This window comes from Argopecten irradians, chromosome 1 (genome assembly GCF_041381155.1).
Source record: "Argopecten irradians isolate NY chromosome 1, Ai_NY, whole genome shotgun sequence".
In the NCBI taxonomy this organism is placed as follows: domain Eukaryota; kingdom Metazoa; phylum Mollusca; class Bivalvia; order Pectinida; family Pectinidae; genus Argopecten; species Argopecten irradians.
In genome coordinates, this window is record NC_091134.1 from 50196706 (window position 1) to 50212847 (window position 16142).

A 16142-nucleotide genomic window follows, 5' to 3' on the forward strand; every position below is an offset into this window, starting at 1 on the left:
CGGAGTACGTGAATCATGTATCGGAGGTACATAGACCAGCTAAACACACAAAGTCATCAACTCATCTCGGAACAGCAGCAAATCACACAAAAAACAAACATGTCGGCCGAACCAGAATACAAGAAACAGCCAGTTGCTGACTTGTGGGGAAAACTTGATGGAGCTAAAGAATGTAAATCTTTATTGAAAAAGCATCTTACCAAGGAAAGATATGATGCTTTAAAGGATTTGAAAACAAGCATTGGCGGTGACCTTGGGGATTGTATTCAGTCAGGTGAGCTATGTGAAATGTGTGTGCGTGCGCGTGTGGGGTGTGCGTTTTACAAATTTGGAAATGTGATGTGTATAGTTTGCATTGCGCAAGCCGGCATTCTCGGGAAGTATTGCTACACAATGTAGAGAGATATTGATATTTTTCTGCAATTATCCTGAATAGAGGAGTAAAAAGTGTTCCTCAAAAAATCTATTTGAGCGACATACAGTATAGTAATTAATTTGAAAAAAAATGAACTGATGACATCTGAATATACCCTTCGCCATAATTGAAAACGACAGATGGATTAAATTTTCCAATATTTCCCTTGAAGCGAGGAAAAGACTATAGATCCGTGACTGCTTTTTGTTAAACAGTCTGCGTGCAGCGTTTTAAGTCCGTTCGAGTTACCTCCCATGATAAGCTAACATACAAGTCAATTCAATTCTCTTTGTTGCTCATTATTACATAGTAATAACGAAAATATAAACAACATAAGTCTTAACTTTACTTCACATCAAAGGAAGCTAGTAGTAGCTTGTGTAGATTTATACTTTGAAATCAATTTGATATACCGGGTACACTACGCCTTTTGGCCACAGTCTTTAATTTGACCACAGGCGTTTGTAATATATATGAATATTAACGATAATCAAAGATCGGATCGAATCATATAGATATCAATACTTCTATATGGTTCGATCCGATTTTTGATTATCATTAATATTCATTATATATTACAAACGCCTGTGATTTGACTTTAATTATTTGTCATAATACCCTATAAAAAAATTCTGTATATTGTCATAAAATTATGAAAGTTGACTGTGTACATGTAAAACTGATGTTAATGATATATTGGTAGTATATACATACTTGCCAACCCTCCCCATTTTGGAGGTAGACTCCCAATTTTGAACCCCCATTTTAGGCCATTTTAGCAAGTCTAAACTATTTAATATTCAAAATATCAAAGTTCTGACTATACCATCAGAAAGAACAGGTCAAAATATGCAAAAATCAACCTTTAATTTCTTCATAGAGGGGTTACTAAGTAGACTTAAGATACAATGCATTTTTGGTATGTAACACACTAAATGTGCACATTTAAAAAAAAATATTTCTCTTCCTGGCAATTGAATTTAAAAGGACTGATAATTAATAATTGCATGGATTAAACACATGTAGTTGTAGTTACCATCAGGTTACCAGGTTGGGAAATTGAATCGCTCCGGAAAGTCTCTTGTACTAGACTTTAGAAACAGCTAGTTTCTGAAGTGATTTTCATAAACTGAAATACAAAAACTGCTCTTAAAATTTTCATAGTTACATTGTTTTTGTTGAAAGGATATAAACAATTTTCTCATTAGTATAATATTTGTGTGGAACGATTTCAAGAATTGTTTTCTGTTGCAATGGTCCATTTGGAATTATTGTCACTCGGAAGACAATAAGACACCAGAAAAGTTTTGAATGTATTGACAAATATTACTGCAGGTAAATTTTTTTGATGTTTTACTACTTGATGAAAAAATGCCAATATATTTTTGAAAAATAAGAGAAAGATGCATGATTTATGAGAAAATGCCACTTTTTCTAGATATAATTTAAGAACAATTTATTAACACAGTTTCTAAATGACCTTCATTACATGCAACATTACTATTCAATTGTGCACTTAAATACTTGACAGTTTAAAAGAAAGACAGGTGTCCATTTATTTAAAGGTTAAAATATACCAGGTAATTTTCATTCAAATAGAAATGAATGGGTATGAAAGCCTCAATTTTCTTATACTCAATCTAGCTTTTATTTAAAGGTTAAAATATACCAGGTAATTTTCATTCAAATAGAAATGAATGAGTATGAAAGCCTCAATTTTCTTATAATCAAGCTATCTTTTATTTAAAGGTTAAAATATACCAGGTAATTTTCATTCAAATAGAAATGAATGAGTATGAAAGCCTCAGTTTTCTTATACTCAAGCTAGCTTTTATTTAAAGGTTAAAATATACCAGGTAATTTTTATTCAAATAGAAATGAATGAGTATGAAAGCCTCAATTTTTTTATACTCATGCTAGCTTTTATTTGTTAAAATAAAACTCTTAACCGAATTAAAACATTGAATGAGTGTGAAAGCCTAACTTCCTTAAAAACTACATATAGCAATACTTTATATATAAAGCAGTGCAGATATTGCCTTGTTTCTTTATATATAAAATAAGGTTGTCGTCAATTAGAAATGTGTGTCAGAGTAATGCATTAATAATGCTTTTGATGTCTTTGACAGTTTTGAAGAAAAAATATAATCTTTACATCAAAGAAAAAATTGATTCAAAAGAACAATAGTGAAATTTTCCCATTTAAACCTAGTTGCTGTGCATGCATGAACTCCTTAAGGGAAACGTTGGTGCTGTGCACAAAATGACCAATAACAAACTAGATGAAACAATTAATATTTCATTGTTAACAATGCTGCACAAAGGAATTATATTCTTTAGCTTTACAATGTAAAATATACTCGCACTGATCATACACTGTAAATTGAATGCGAATGGATAGTGTTTAGAATGTCAAATGTGCAAGGTGGCCATGATAATAAGAGAAGTGGTGCGTATAATGTGCTCTGATGGATACTGTATTCTGCGGATGGCAGAAGATGTAGATGACCAGTGGAAAAACGTTCACATCGTCATCTTGCAAACCAAAAACCAGGGGTAAAAGTAAACAAAAATATCTAGGAGCCTATTGGATGTATCAGAACCAGACATGCTTAATTAGCCATCTGTCATTACCAGGAATAATACCTGAAATATTCCGGATTTGCATATCACAGTTATCTATCCTTGCGGGTAGGTATTGATTGTGATGTCATGTGTTTGCGAGCATAACATCATACTTTTCGGAGAAAATGACCTGAATTGCACTCACAAAATAATGACGTAACAATTGATACCTACCCGCAAGGGAGCTGACTCTGTAATATGCAAAGGCGGAATAAAAGGAGAGTGACACATACTATGTTACTGGGTTAAAAAGTAACGCAGCATTCCATTTAGTGCTAGCCGATTATCACATTATTGAGAAAAAATTAAAGTGAATATTTTTTTTTCCCAAATAATAAGACTGACTAAATTTGACATACATGTAATATAATTTGCACTTGTATAACATTTACTAGTGTATGTAATGAATTTACTGGTCTGTATAAAACATTTACTAGTCTATGTAATACTTATATGGGTCTTTATAAGAAATTGTGGAACAACATCCCATGTCTAATTTATTGATATATTGATCATTTATTAAAATTTTATTAAATATGTTCCACTTGAATAATGCTTTCAAATGTGTTATTGTATTGTGCTTTTAAAGTACAGGTAGTTAACAATTCAAAAGTATGCACCTATTCAAGATGGAGGTATAATAGTTATCAAATCCAGTTGAAACCTGTCTTAGTGACCACTGACCACCTCTGTATCAAGACCTTCTGCTTATTAAGTCATATTCTTTTGGTCCCAAATGGTCAATAGTTGTAAACCTGAGGTCAAACTTACGATGGCTTTGATAAATCTATCTAACGGACAACTCAAAACTACTTTCTTCTTAATTCTAGGTTGTATGAACTTGGACAGTGGTGTTGGTATTTATGCTTGTGACCCTGAAGGATACGATACATTTGCTCCCGTCCTTGATGAAGTCATTAAAGATTACCATAAGGTCGAGAAGGTTGAACACCCTGAACCAAACTTTGGAGATTTGGAAAACTTGAATCTTCCCGATCTTGACCCTAACAATGAGATGATTGTCAGCACCCGAGTACGTGTTGGAAGGAGTCATGTAGGCTTTCCATTCCCACCTGCTGCCACCAAAGAGGTAAGTTGGGAAACAAACAACTTATAGTTTTCTTATCTGATAAGTTAAGATGAGTATGTCCAATGATGCTCTAGATATGAGATGGGTATACATTGTACATATGTCCAATGATTCTAGATATGAGATGGGTATGTCCAATGTTGCTCTAGATATGAGATTGGTATGTCCAATGAAGCTAGTTATGAGATTGGTATGTCCAATGATGCTAGGTATGAGATTGGTATGTCCTTTGATGCTCTAGATATGAGATGAGTATGTTCAATGATGCTAAGATATGAGATTGGTATGTCCAATGATTCTAAGATATGAGATTGGTATGTCCAATGATTCTAGATGTGGGATGAGTATGTCCAATGTTGCTCTAGATATGAGATTGGTATGTCTAATGAAGCTAGATATGAGATGGGTATATCCATTGATGTTAGATATGATATTGGTATGTCCAATAATGCTAAGATATGAGATGAGTATGTCCAATGATGCTTAGATATCAGATTGGTATGTCCAATGATGCTAAGATATGAGATTGGTATGTCCAATGATGCTAAGATATCAGATTGGTATGTCCAATGATGCTTAGATATCAGATTGGTATGTCCAATGATGCTAAGATATCAGATTGGTATGTCCAATGATGCTAAGATATGAGATTGGTATGTCCAATGATGCTAAGATATCGGATTGGTATGTCCAATGATGCTTAGATATGAGATTGGTATGTCCAATGATGCTAAGATATGAGATTGGTATGTCCAATGATGCTAAGATATGAGATTGGTATGTCCAATGATGCTAAGATATGAGATTGGTATGTCCAATGATGCTAAGATATGAGATTGGTATGTCCAATGATGCTAAGATATGAGATGGGTATGTCCAATGATGCTTAGATATCAGATTGGTATGTCCAATGATGCTAAGATATGAGATTGGTATGTCCAATGATGCTAAGATATCAGATTGGTATGTCCAATGATGCTTAGATATCAGATTGGTATGTCCAATGATGCTAAGATATGAGATTGGTATGTCCAATGATGCTAAGATATGAGATGGGTATGTCCAAGGATGCTAAGATATGAGATTGGTATGTCCAATGATGCTAAGATATGAGACTGGTATGTCTAATGATGCTAAGATATGAGATTGGTATGTCCAATGATGCTAAGATATGAGATGGGTATGTCCAATGATGCTAAGATATGAGATTGGTATGTCCAATGATGCTAAGATATGAGATGAGTATGTCCATTGATGCTAATGAGATTGGTATGTCCAATGATGCTAGATATGAGATGGGTATTTCTCGCACCTCGGACAGGGAAATCTCACATGATACCCAGTGCTAGATTTTTCTATCTTGTCCGATCTGTCTGGTACCTTTACGCGAATTTTGGCGGAATTTTACGCCATTCATGTAACAGTCCACGCATGTGACGTCAAACTCTCAATCCGGTGACGTCGCAAGCGTCAGATAATCAATATTATTAGAAATATGTGCATTCAGTGATTTACCATGCATTGTTTGGTTGTTGTTTTTAATTATGAAACAGTATGTACTGATTGATCATCGTTTGTCTTTGATATAACCGAATTATAGTTTTATGCGGAATGACTGAAATCGAAGCGCAGATGAAATGATTAATCGGCTTTGAACCAGGAGGCCCATGATGGGATAGTTTTACACTCCGAACGCGTATATAGATGGGTTTTGTTATATCTTAGAGGCGCGAGAAAAAAAAATCTATTACCTTTAAGTGATTGAGATCAGGTTATCTCAGTCTCGGGCTAAGATTTCGTAACATCCCAACCGAGGGCGGCGTTAGCCGAGGTTGGGATTGTGTTACAAAATCTTAGCCCTCGACTGAGATAACCCGATCTCACAGGTAACAGATTTTATTAGTCCAATGATGCTAAGATATGAGATTGGTATGTCCAATGATGCTAGATATGAGATCGGTATGTCCACTGATGCTAAGATATGAGACTGGTATGTCTGATGATGCTAAGATATGAGATTGGTGCCATGATGCTAAGATATGGGATTGGTATGTCCAATGATGCTAAGATATGAGATGGGTGCCATGATACGAAGATATGAATGGTTATGTTGGATATGGGACAGGTAGATATTAGAATGGTACTTCAATGATATAAGGGTATGTTCTGTGATGGCTGATAATGATATTCTGTACGTATTACCAGTGATTAGATTGTTCTCTATTAACAGCAAAGGAAAGCCATGGAAGAAAAAACTGTTGCTGCTCTGAAGACACTTGATGGTGAGCTTGCCGGCAAATACTTCTCTCTTGAAACCATGTCCAAGGAAGAAGAGAAACAGCTTATTGCTGATCATTTCCTATTCAAGAATGATGACAGGTCAGTATGAATGATGTGCATTATCTAAGCTTGTTTGAGATTTGTTCTGGTGTGACATCCTGTGTTCATCTATTATAAACTTATCTCTTCAATTTTTCGGCCTGTAAAATGCAATGAACATTGAACTTGGCACATTTTTTAAGAAAATGTACTTGGCTAAATCAAACATGTCTAATTAATTTTTCTGTCATATAGTTCTATTAACAGGCAGTTCAAATTGACAATGATTTGCCTTGATGATTGACTCGGTTTGTACAGAACGATTATCTTTTATGTTAATCGTATTATCTTTTCTTCTGTAGATTTTTGAGGGAAGCTGGAGGTTACAACTACTGGCCAGTAGGTCGTGGTATTTACTTCAGCAACGACAAGAAGTTCTTGACATGGATTAACGAGGAGGATCATCTCCGATTTATCTCCATGCAGAAGGGAGGAGACCTTGGGGCTGTCTACAAGAGGCTCATTAATGTAAGTCCTATACAGAATAAAGACTAAAGCTTGTACAATCATAATCAAACAATTCTCTCTTACATGTTGAATGTATTGTTTATAATGCTTGTTCAGATTTAAGATTTTCACAAAAACAAGACCAATACAAAATTAGCACTTTAATAAGGCAATACTGATAAATTCTCTGACAATAAATTGCCCATATTTAATATTTTCATGAAAAGAGTTTGAAATTGCATGACAAAATGCACTTCATTTACTGTTTAGTTCAACTTTACATGAGTAAAATATCGTGATATATTGTAGTGGCTTATTTTTGCGATTCATATTGATAGTCTTTGCAATGTTATGGTAATAAATATAGTACATTGCATGAAAGAGAACAGGAGAAAGATGGAATGAATTTATTGGAAATTATTTGGTTATGTTTAATGAAAAGTCATCCTTTAAAGACCATAAACTAAAAGATTAGCTAAATTTTGTAATTCAAGAAAACTTTTTTTAGATGATGTTGCAATTTGTTTAATTATTTTAGATAGTACAGATATGCGAAATGTTTTTCAGGCTTTGTTGAAACTTAGTAAAAAGCTTGACTTTGCTCACAACAAGAAGTGTGGTTATGTGACATTCTGCCCCACCAACCTGGGCACCACCTGCAGGGCTAGTGTCCATATCAAGGTCCCTAAGCTGGCTGCTGCTCCATCTAAGAAGGAAAACAAGAGTCTGCTAGAAGACATCTGTGCTGCCAACAATTTACAACCAAGAGGTAAGATTTAGTGAGCTGCTGTTACATGAGCAGGGTTTCTACATTGTTGAAAAGGCCTTTATTGAGTGTTGTCCTTAAATGGCTGTTATTCTATTGAATAGGCACCAAAGGCCTTATTATTTCCTGTATGAAGGTCATAAAGACCCAACATATTGTTGAGAAATCCTGCATTTCTGAAAGCTAAAAATGAATTAATTCCTTTTAAAATTCCAGTGATTGTAAAATTCTATAGATCTTGTATATTGGATTTTAAAATATTCTTAAAAGCTAAAGCATAAGTACACATATAGATTTGGTTTAATCAATTCCAATACTGATGGGTAAGATTTTAAGTTAAATGTCCAAGAGGAATCTCTAAATATAGTACTCTGATTTCTGTATTAACCCCGAATTGTTTGTTACTGTATTGAATCATAAGGGTATAAGATTATGTTGAAGAGCCCAAAAATGATATTATTGAGTTCTACAGAATCAAGTCAAATATGTAAACAACATTTTCCTCACGAATACTATAAATGTTCTTGGTTCAGTTCAATCAAATTTTAGCAGATAAATTGTTTTGGACCAGTTAGCGAAATGATTTAATTATGAACACTTCTAAAATATAAATGCTTACTTAACAGTATGATATTGGCATTAATTGTGTTGACTGTATTTCAGGAATCCACGGTGAGCACACCGAGAGTGTGGGAGGAGTTTACGACATCTCCAACAAGAGGAGACTGGGTCTTACTGAATATGAAGCTATCATGGAAATGAAGAATGGTATTGTAGCAATTATGGCAGCAGAAAAAGCTTTATAGACATATTCTATATCATGTTAAAGGACCCAATTGACTAACATTTTGTGTGACCAACCCGGGAAATGGTATAATTTTGAATATGATCTTATATAAATTGTCCTGCCAGACACGTTTTACTGCTGCACGATACTTGTGTGTTTCAATATAGAATGTCATCGCTAAGAACACTTGAGACATTTATTCAAACCTCCGATGTAGAAAATAATCTGGCTTTGTGTTGATACCTGCTTGTTACGACCTGGAGTGGGGATTCATTGATAGCTAGGTAGGGCAGTTTATTTAAGGTGAGATGATTCACTGTTGTTAACATTTCCCTATTCCTTTGTATATATATTTATAAACTGTTATCCTCTAGTGTGAAATCCTTATGTAGGATCGGCTAGTTCACTTTCTGGAGGTCCGATTCTTGGCTTATTCCCTCTTAATGCTAGCATTCTTCCATCGAATCACAGGAAAACCAGTCAGACTTACTGCTGATTGTCATCAAACACAACGAAATCTAATTAGTTGATGACATCAGATGAGGATTTCTTATTGGTTCATGGCCTACAAAGTTAACCAAATCAAACTGCTAGGTGGTGACTTTAGATACCAATTTCTGATTGGTGAATTATCATCAGATGCAGATGCCTGTTTGGTTGATAGCCATTGGATGCTAATAGCTGATTGGTGGAAAGCTGTTGGATGCACCTTGTTGTATAATGTATTTGCGTAAATGAAAAGCTGTGTGCCAAAACAAGCTGTGAGAATTAATGAAAAAGTCAGAAAATATCCAGAACAGCATTATATTTATTTTGCATAACTTTTCAATGTCTGGTCTCTAGCTTAAAGATATATCCCCTTCACACAAGTACAGGTGTGAGACGAGGGATTATGCAGGGTTTACCCTCTAATTGTTGGTTAACTGTTTACATTAGAAAGTGTTCATATTGATCTGATTTAGGGTAAGTCTGTGATACTGGTGTACACTACCAGAATATCTATATCTCGTCTCCCTGGGAACGAGAATTTGTGACTAATCTCCAAATCTCCCCTCCATAGAGACAGGACTTCATGGCTAGTATGCCTAGCTCCAGTCTCCTTGGAGATGGGACCATGGACACAATGTCTCATTTTCGTTTCCATGGGGACGAGACACTATGGCTAGTCTACAGTTCTAAAAAAGTTTCTATAACATTAAATTTGATTGTGATGATCAAATTTTGTTCTGTTGTGTTTTTTTTGTTAAGGAAATTGTTTGAAGGCAGTGAAAGTCGTTCTAGTGAATGACCTTGACCTAATTATTTTCAAGGTCAAACAGATCAACTTTATTAAAATGTGTTGAGTGGCTTCTCGGTAACAAGAGGCTGTGGTGAATATTTTGTACAGATTTGGAAGGATTGAGAGCAATATTTATAGTCAATGACCTTGACCTACTTTCAAGTGCAAAATCTTTTTAAAATTGGAAATATTTTAAACCACCCTTGTTGTAACCATCACTACTTGAAACCTTAACCATTAATGACGGCTACAATCTTGATACTCCAGAAGTTCATGAACTACATCATAGTAAAACTGAAGGCATCTCAGGAACAAATCTGAACCAATCATAGGCCAGTAAAAATTTCCTTTGAAGACTACAGAGATAGCGATGCCCAACTTCAAAGCTACACAGTCAACCGCAGTGTACCGTTATACAGCTCTTTTTGGTGTGCATCAAATGACTAAATTACTAGTTCTGTTCTGTTGCCTCCAGTTTTACTATGAGATAGTCCAGGGATATAGAGATCGTAAGTGATCGGAACCCCTGGAATATGGAGGATGAGAGAGAGCATGCCCATTGTTATGAACCATGGGAGACGGATATAACTCATCTTAGATATGTATACAACAAATTTACGTACCAGCCTGCTATAACTTTCGGCCACATAATCTATCTAGAAGTGCTTTGAGCTACTTTTTACGGTGCTATCTCACCGTCACATACTGCCGAAGATAAACAGACCACGCTTCGTCACTTTGTGAATTGGTCAGAAGTAGAAAGTGGATCCGGAGGAAATTAAAATATCGGAAAACTAACTAATAAATAGAGCAAAAAGGATTAGAAGCTGTACATGTAGGATACATCCATTTAAGTGAAGCATTCCTGTTGGATATGGTCAGTGATGGCTTTAGCCTTACACAACCACATGTATATCTGGCTCATTTAAAAAAAAGACATCTTGTAATACATAATATATATATATATTTGTATAACAAGATGTCGTTTAAAAACGAGCCTGTGATACAACAGGTTTCTAAGGATCATCGAAGTCTCCAAGATCTGAGAATAAGTTACAGCTTATATCAATTTGGAGTCACCAGTGTCCAATGTCCATAGACCATTTTAGGTATTTTAGGGTAAAATTGCATTTGACATCGTACTAATGTATATTAATGTAGAATTTCATGGATTTCTTTCTTTTTTCTTTTTTTTTTTTTATCTCGGAGACATACTACATGTAAATATCTCAAAAAGGTCTGTGTGCACTCTAGTGGGTTTAACTTGATATAATCTAACTAATTCTCATATATCCCTTTGATCGAAGTGATAAGACCGCTTGACAAACTCACAGAAATAATTTAATAACGATGGTACTTCATAATTCTTAATAAGAGTATTTAATCAGTTGCAGTATTGTTATCAAATATCGTCTGTGTAAAGTGACTACATATTATTTATGGCAGTTCTGCAAAATGATTCTCTGAGCCCCACAGGTAGGGCATTAGAATTGTACCTGGCTGCTGCCCCTAAATCCTCGATACTCCAGGAGTTCCGATCACTTACGATCTCTACACCCCTGGAATATCTCATAGTAAAACTGGAGGCAACAGAACAGAACAGGTAATTAAGTCATTTGATGTACATCAAAAGAGCCGTATAACGGTACACTGTGGTCGACAGTGTGGCTTTGATGTTAGGCGTCGCTCTCTGTAGTCTTCAAAGGAAATCTTTGCTGGCCTGTGATTGGTCAAATGTTTTCTGCTGAGCTGCCTCCAATTTCACTATGAGATAGTCCAGGGGTGTAGAGATCGTAAGTGATCGGAACTCCTGGGGGTATTGAGGATGCTGCATTGCATGATCGTAAGAGGCGATTAATTTAGGACTTCCTAACGTCTCCTTTGACATCGCCTCGCTTTTGGATTTCTGTTGAGCGCTCGCCCCTGTGATGTAGGCTCTAGGTTATGTCCTTTGGCCGAGACACGCCAATGTCTATATAAGTGGTAGTTTCTGCTCCTGCTTAGCGCTCAGCATACCGGGAGTGGGACGAGTGATTCGTCCGTTGTATTGCTTGGTGTCGTCGATGGCATGCTTCAGTAATATAGCACTATTAATTATAACAGGGCAAGAGTTCCACTACACACGAAGACACAACACGTACCACACAATTCATGCACGCTACCAACCACATACACGTGAGGCCGTACGCTAAAATGTATTTATTATGGTGGCTGATTACGGCCATCTTGTGTTGTTGTGTTGTCGCCTTGTCGTGTTGTCGCCTTGTCGAGTTGTCGCGGTCTCAAACTGCGACAACCCGAGATTTAACAGTTAAAATGTCGACTTGTCGCGTTTTCGAACCGCGACAAGTCGACAACATGACAAGACGACAAGTCGACATTTCAAACACGCTAATTAGCGCGTACAGAATCTCGTGTTGACGCGGTAAAATGTCGACTTGTCGTGTTGCCGAGTTGTCGACTTGTCGTGTTGTCGCCTTGTCGTGTTGTCGAGTTGTCGACTTGTCGCCTTCCTGTTACACATGCGCAAATCATATGAAACAGACACTATCTTTGAATGTAGAAAACTGAAGTCAGTGCTTGTGAATATTTGGTGTGTTTGTAAGATATTCGATGTACAAAATTGTTTTAATTTATATTTTTCCCCATTGTTAACTCTTTTGAAATGTATTATACTTAACGGAAATTATAATAGTAAATCAATTGAATATTAACAAAACAAATGATACTGTCAGAACACAGAACAAAAATATTTGTACAATGAACAGTAACAGAGACGACAAATGTATATCAACTTAATATTGTAAAATCTCTTTTACAAAATATTGTGTTATTAATCGGTTAAAACTTATTATTCAATTTGAAGAATTGAAGCACGGATGATAAGACGAAATATTATCTATTATTACTAATTACTGTAATAGGTTATGTGTGTAGTACATCAAACAATAACCTTGATTTAAGATCTACTAAAGAATTTTATGTAAAACGGTTAGAAAAAATCATTAAAACTTTCATTTAGTCCAAAGCGTTAAAGAACAGATAAGGTGTTGTGCCCCATCTTTCTGGTAATAAGTTCATCTATTTTGATCATCAGCATGCATCACAACGTACATAATGTAAATTTTTTTTTATAAAATTTGTTTATTGTAATACAGTAAGATTTAACTATGGAAAGTTTGATTGTGTAACTTGACTACAGTAATTGATACAATAGTATACAAATGGTGGATCATAGATACTTCCAGGGAACATTTAATACAAGGGAACTCTTGCAAAAGAAAAGTACACAATAAGTATTTCTGGGTCTAGAAATTCCTAATACACAAAACATGTGTTCATTTTACGAAATGAATATCATAATTATATAATAATCTGTCTTAAAGCGATCAATTTGTGGTTAAGAGAGGCATGGCTAATTATTATACATTCAAGTGTAATTGACCTGTGTTAATATTGTCCGAGTGCAAAGTCAATAAACATTGAGTTCTTCAGGGTGGTGTCCTATGGTCAATGCTTTTTCTTGTAAGTAGAGAATGGTTTGATACTTGCCAAAGAAAATAATACATAGTATCTAGTATAAAAAATAAGAACCTCAGTTTCTTTTCATATGGTGTCATACCGCCCTGGTATAATTTAAAATAATGACCTCGGGCTACGGTCTGGGTTATTATTTATTCTACCAGGGCGGGATAACATCCTTTTACATGTATATCTGCAGTGCTTTTATCTATATATTCGGTAATTCCTGTGTTATATTCGATACATTTACAATTATGCTCCGTCGTTATATCGAGATATTCGATGCCTTTCCCTTTATATCATTTAGCTTAAATTAAACTTTATATTCGGTACACATTTCTTTAAATTCTGTACACACTTCTTTATATGATGTGCAACCTTCTTTATATAATATGCAAACATTTATATGATGAAGATCAAAGCCGGCTTATAATATATGCATAATTTTTCGGCTGCTTTCGTCTTAGTGACAGCACTTTGTATAGTTGTGTAGGATTTTGAAAAGAAAATTATTGCTCTTACCAACGGTAGTAACCGTTTTTGTAAAGACTAAATAGAAATATTATTTTAACCGCTAAAACTACATGTAAGTGGACTAATTTTTGTTTGTCTCGGGATCTTTCCATCCTTCTCAATATATATCACCGTGTAGATTACGATTTTACCGATTTTGGTATTTAAACTCATAAAACGTCTAAAATGGTCTTTGCATGACACTCTGGTGGGTTCAAATTATTGGATCGCCATCTACATGTAGACAATTAATCCTGTGTCTACATTGGATCACCGACATAAGAAAAAAAATTGATTTGTTTTAATTTTAGATGTGCTACTATTTTGTTAATTCATATTATGAAAATGAAAACAATTAAGAAGCAAACGCTAATTGAATTCTTCGTTTCGGAAAGGTAATTGGTATTTAAAGCTTTATAAATGTGCCGTAATTTTCATACTCACGAATCAAGAGATTTTGGATATTTTATTCACCATCAACCTTTTGAAAATTACATTTACAAGTATGAATATGAACTGAAAATGATTTTGACAGTACATATGCGGTCACGCTATGAAGAAAAGATGTGGTCTACAATTTCATAAAGAGTGACAATTCAGGCTAAAAGAACATTGAAATTTGTACATATGTCGGAAAAAAACCAGTTCTAATGGAAATTAAATCAGTTGGTTTTACTGTAATATGCCAGAAAAGCCCATGGTGGTGAAATGCGTGTGGACTGTTCAAACTCGCTCGCTGTCCGCCATTACACAATGTGGTCGAGCTTCTTGTATGCCGAACCCTGTCCCTTGCTCGTAGAGTAGGGCCTAATGCTACTTTTGTCTAGAACTGCTCAAATCGCTCTGACAATAGTTTGTTTACCTTATTAGGTGAATTGGCTCGTATAAAAAAAATTATTTTATACAGCGAACATATTTTACCTACTGAATCGTATTGATCAACGATTTATAATTAAAACGGTATAGATTGAAATACTAAATAATGACGTGGAATTTGTCAATGTTTTATGTTATATGTTTTATAAGAAATGTAGAGCAATACATTAATGCCATATTTTGCTTCTTGGTTATGTAAAAGACTTAGCCTGAGTGAATTGTCCCTTTAACATTAAGAAATTATAAAGTGATTACTACAGGTATGCATTTATCTTAACACACATAAAGCATAAATTCTGACTTGTAAATAATGTTTACAAGGCATCGTACATGGTTTTCTGACCATTTGAATGATTATCACACCTTAAAACAACCTGATAGTTTTCAATAGTTTCTTAAAGAAAAAATTACATGCCCAGTTACGGCACATATAATTTAACCAATCAATACATAAAATCGGGTAATTAATAATAATAATAAAAAATGTTCCGAGTCGCCATACATCATCTATGATAGGTACATGTATATATTATCCGAATAGCGTATATTGAACTTTGATTCCTAGGAGTGGCAACATTATAAGATTTTCAAATATCTACATATATATGTAGATCTGCTACCCTGTTGAGATCAGCCGCTTGATTTTTACACTTTACCTTATCCTAAACATGTTCCCAAACATTTATAGTTGAATTTGGACCAGTTGAGAAGATGATGGAATTGTTATGTTCAATGGTGATAGACGACAAATAAAAGTGATATCGATAGGTCACCTGCCTGGGTGACCACCTTGTCCTTAAGGCTTAATAGTCCGAAGGCCCGTTAATCTGAACGTCCGTTAGTCCGAACGACCGTTAGTCCTAAGGCCCATTAGTCCGAAAGTCTGATATAGTCCGATAACCGATATAAATGTACAGACCTTAATTACAAGACTCAGTAGTAAACTTGCTAAGATATGTGTAACTGACACCATCTTCAGTGGATGATTGCACTACACTACGCTACATTTATCACAAATGTAGCGTAGGGTCACCGACAAAAAGCGAAATGTGACTAATTTGAAAAATTGTGAAAAATGCATAATCTTGCAATATATGTACGTAAACGTATCCGATATGAAAGAGTGTATATGTACACTGCAATTCTTTTTTAGTTCCCAGAAATTACCATTATGCGAACCTTTTTCATGAAAAAGGGGAGAATAAACAAGTAAAAGGAAGAAGAAGGAAACACGTACAAAAATAAGTCGTGAAATACATATTTCATACATGTATGCAGGTTAAAATTGGTGATATATATCATCCATTCATGCAGCCATGTTATCCCTAATGCAATCAAATTACAGGGGACATAAGCTTGACATTAGGCATATGTTTGTAAGACATTTATGTGACATCTTCTAAAATGTAAGATATTTTCTTTCTTTTTATCATTTTTTTATTG

At 34.9% G+C, this 16142-nt stretch overlaps 1 protein-coding gene across 1 annotated transcript; it reads left to right on the plus strand.

Moving 5' to 3' along the window:
• LOC138331519 (arginine kinase-like) lies at positions 1–8693 on the plus strand. The gene is made up of 6 exons (XM_069279205.1): positions 1–274; positions 3871–4130; positions 6361–6509; positions 6812–6977; positions 7524–7725; positions 8386–8693. Exons 1-6 carry the CDS (start codon positions 16–18, stop codon positions 8526–8528), a joined length of 1179 nt encoding a protein of 392 aa, XP_069135306.1. The 5' UTR covers positions 1–15; the 3' UTR covers positions 8529–8693.
• The last annotated feature ends 7449 nt before the right edge of the window (positions 8694–16142 follow it).

Excerpts from the sequence above, each read along its gene's own strand:
- LOC138331519 (XM_069279205.1), top strand. The coding sequence starts at position 16 with ATGTATCGGAGGTACATAGACCAGCTAAACACACAAAGTCATCAACTC. Across the intron at positions 275-3,870 it reads TGGGGATTGTATTCAGTCAG|GTTGTATGAACTTGGACAGT; the intron begins GTGAGCTATGTG and ends TCTTAATTCTAG. Across the intron at positions 6,978-7,523 it reads TCTACAAGAGGCTCATTAAT|GCTTTGTTGAAACTTAGTAA; the intron begins GTAAGTCCTATA and ends AATGTTTTTCAG.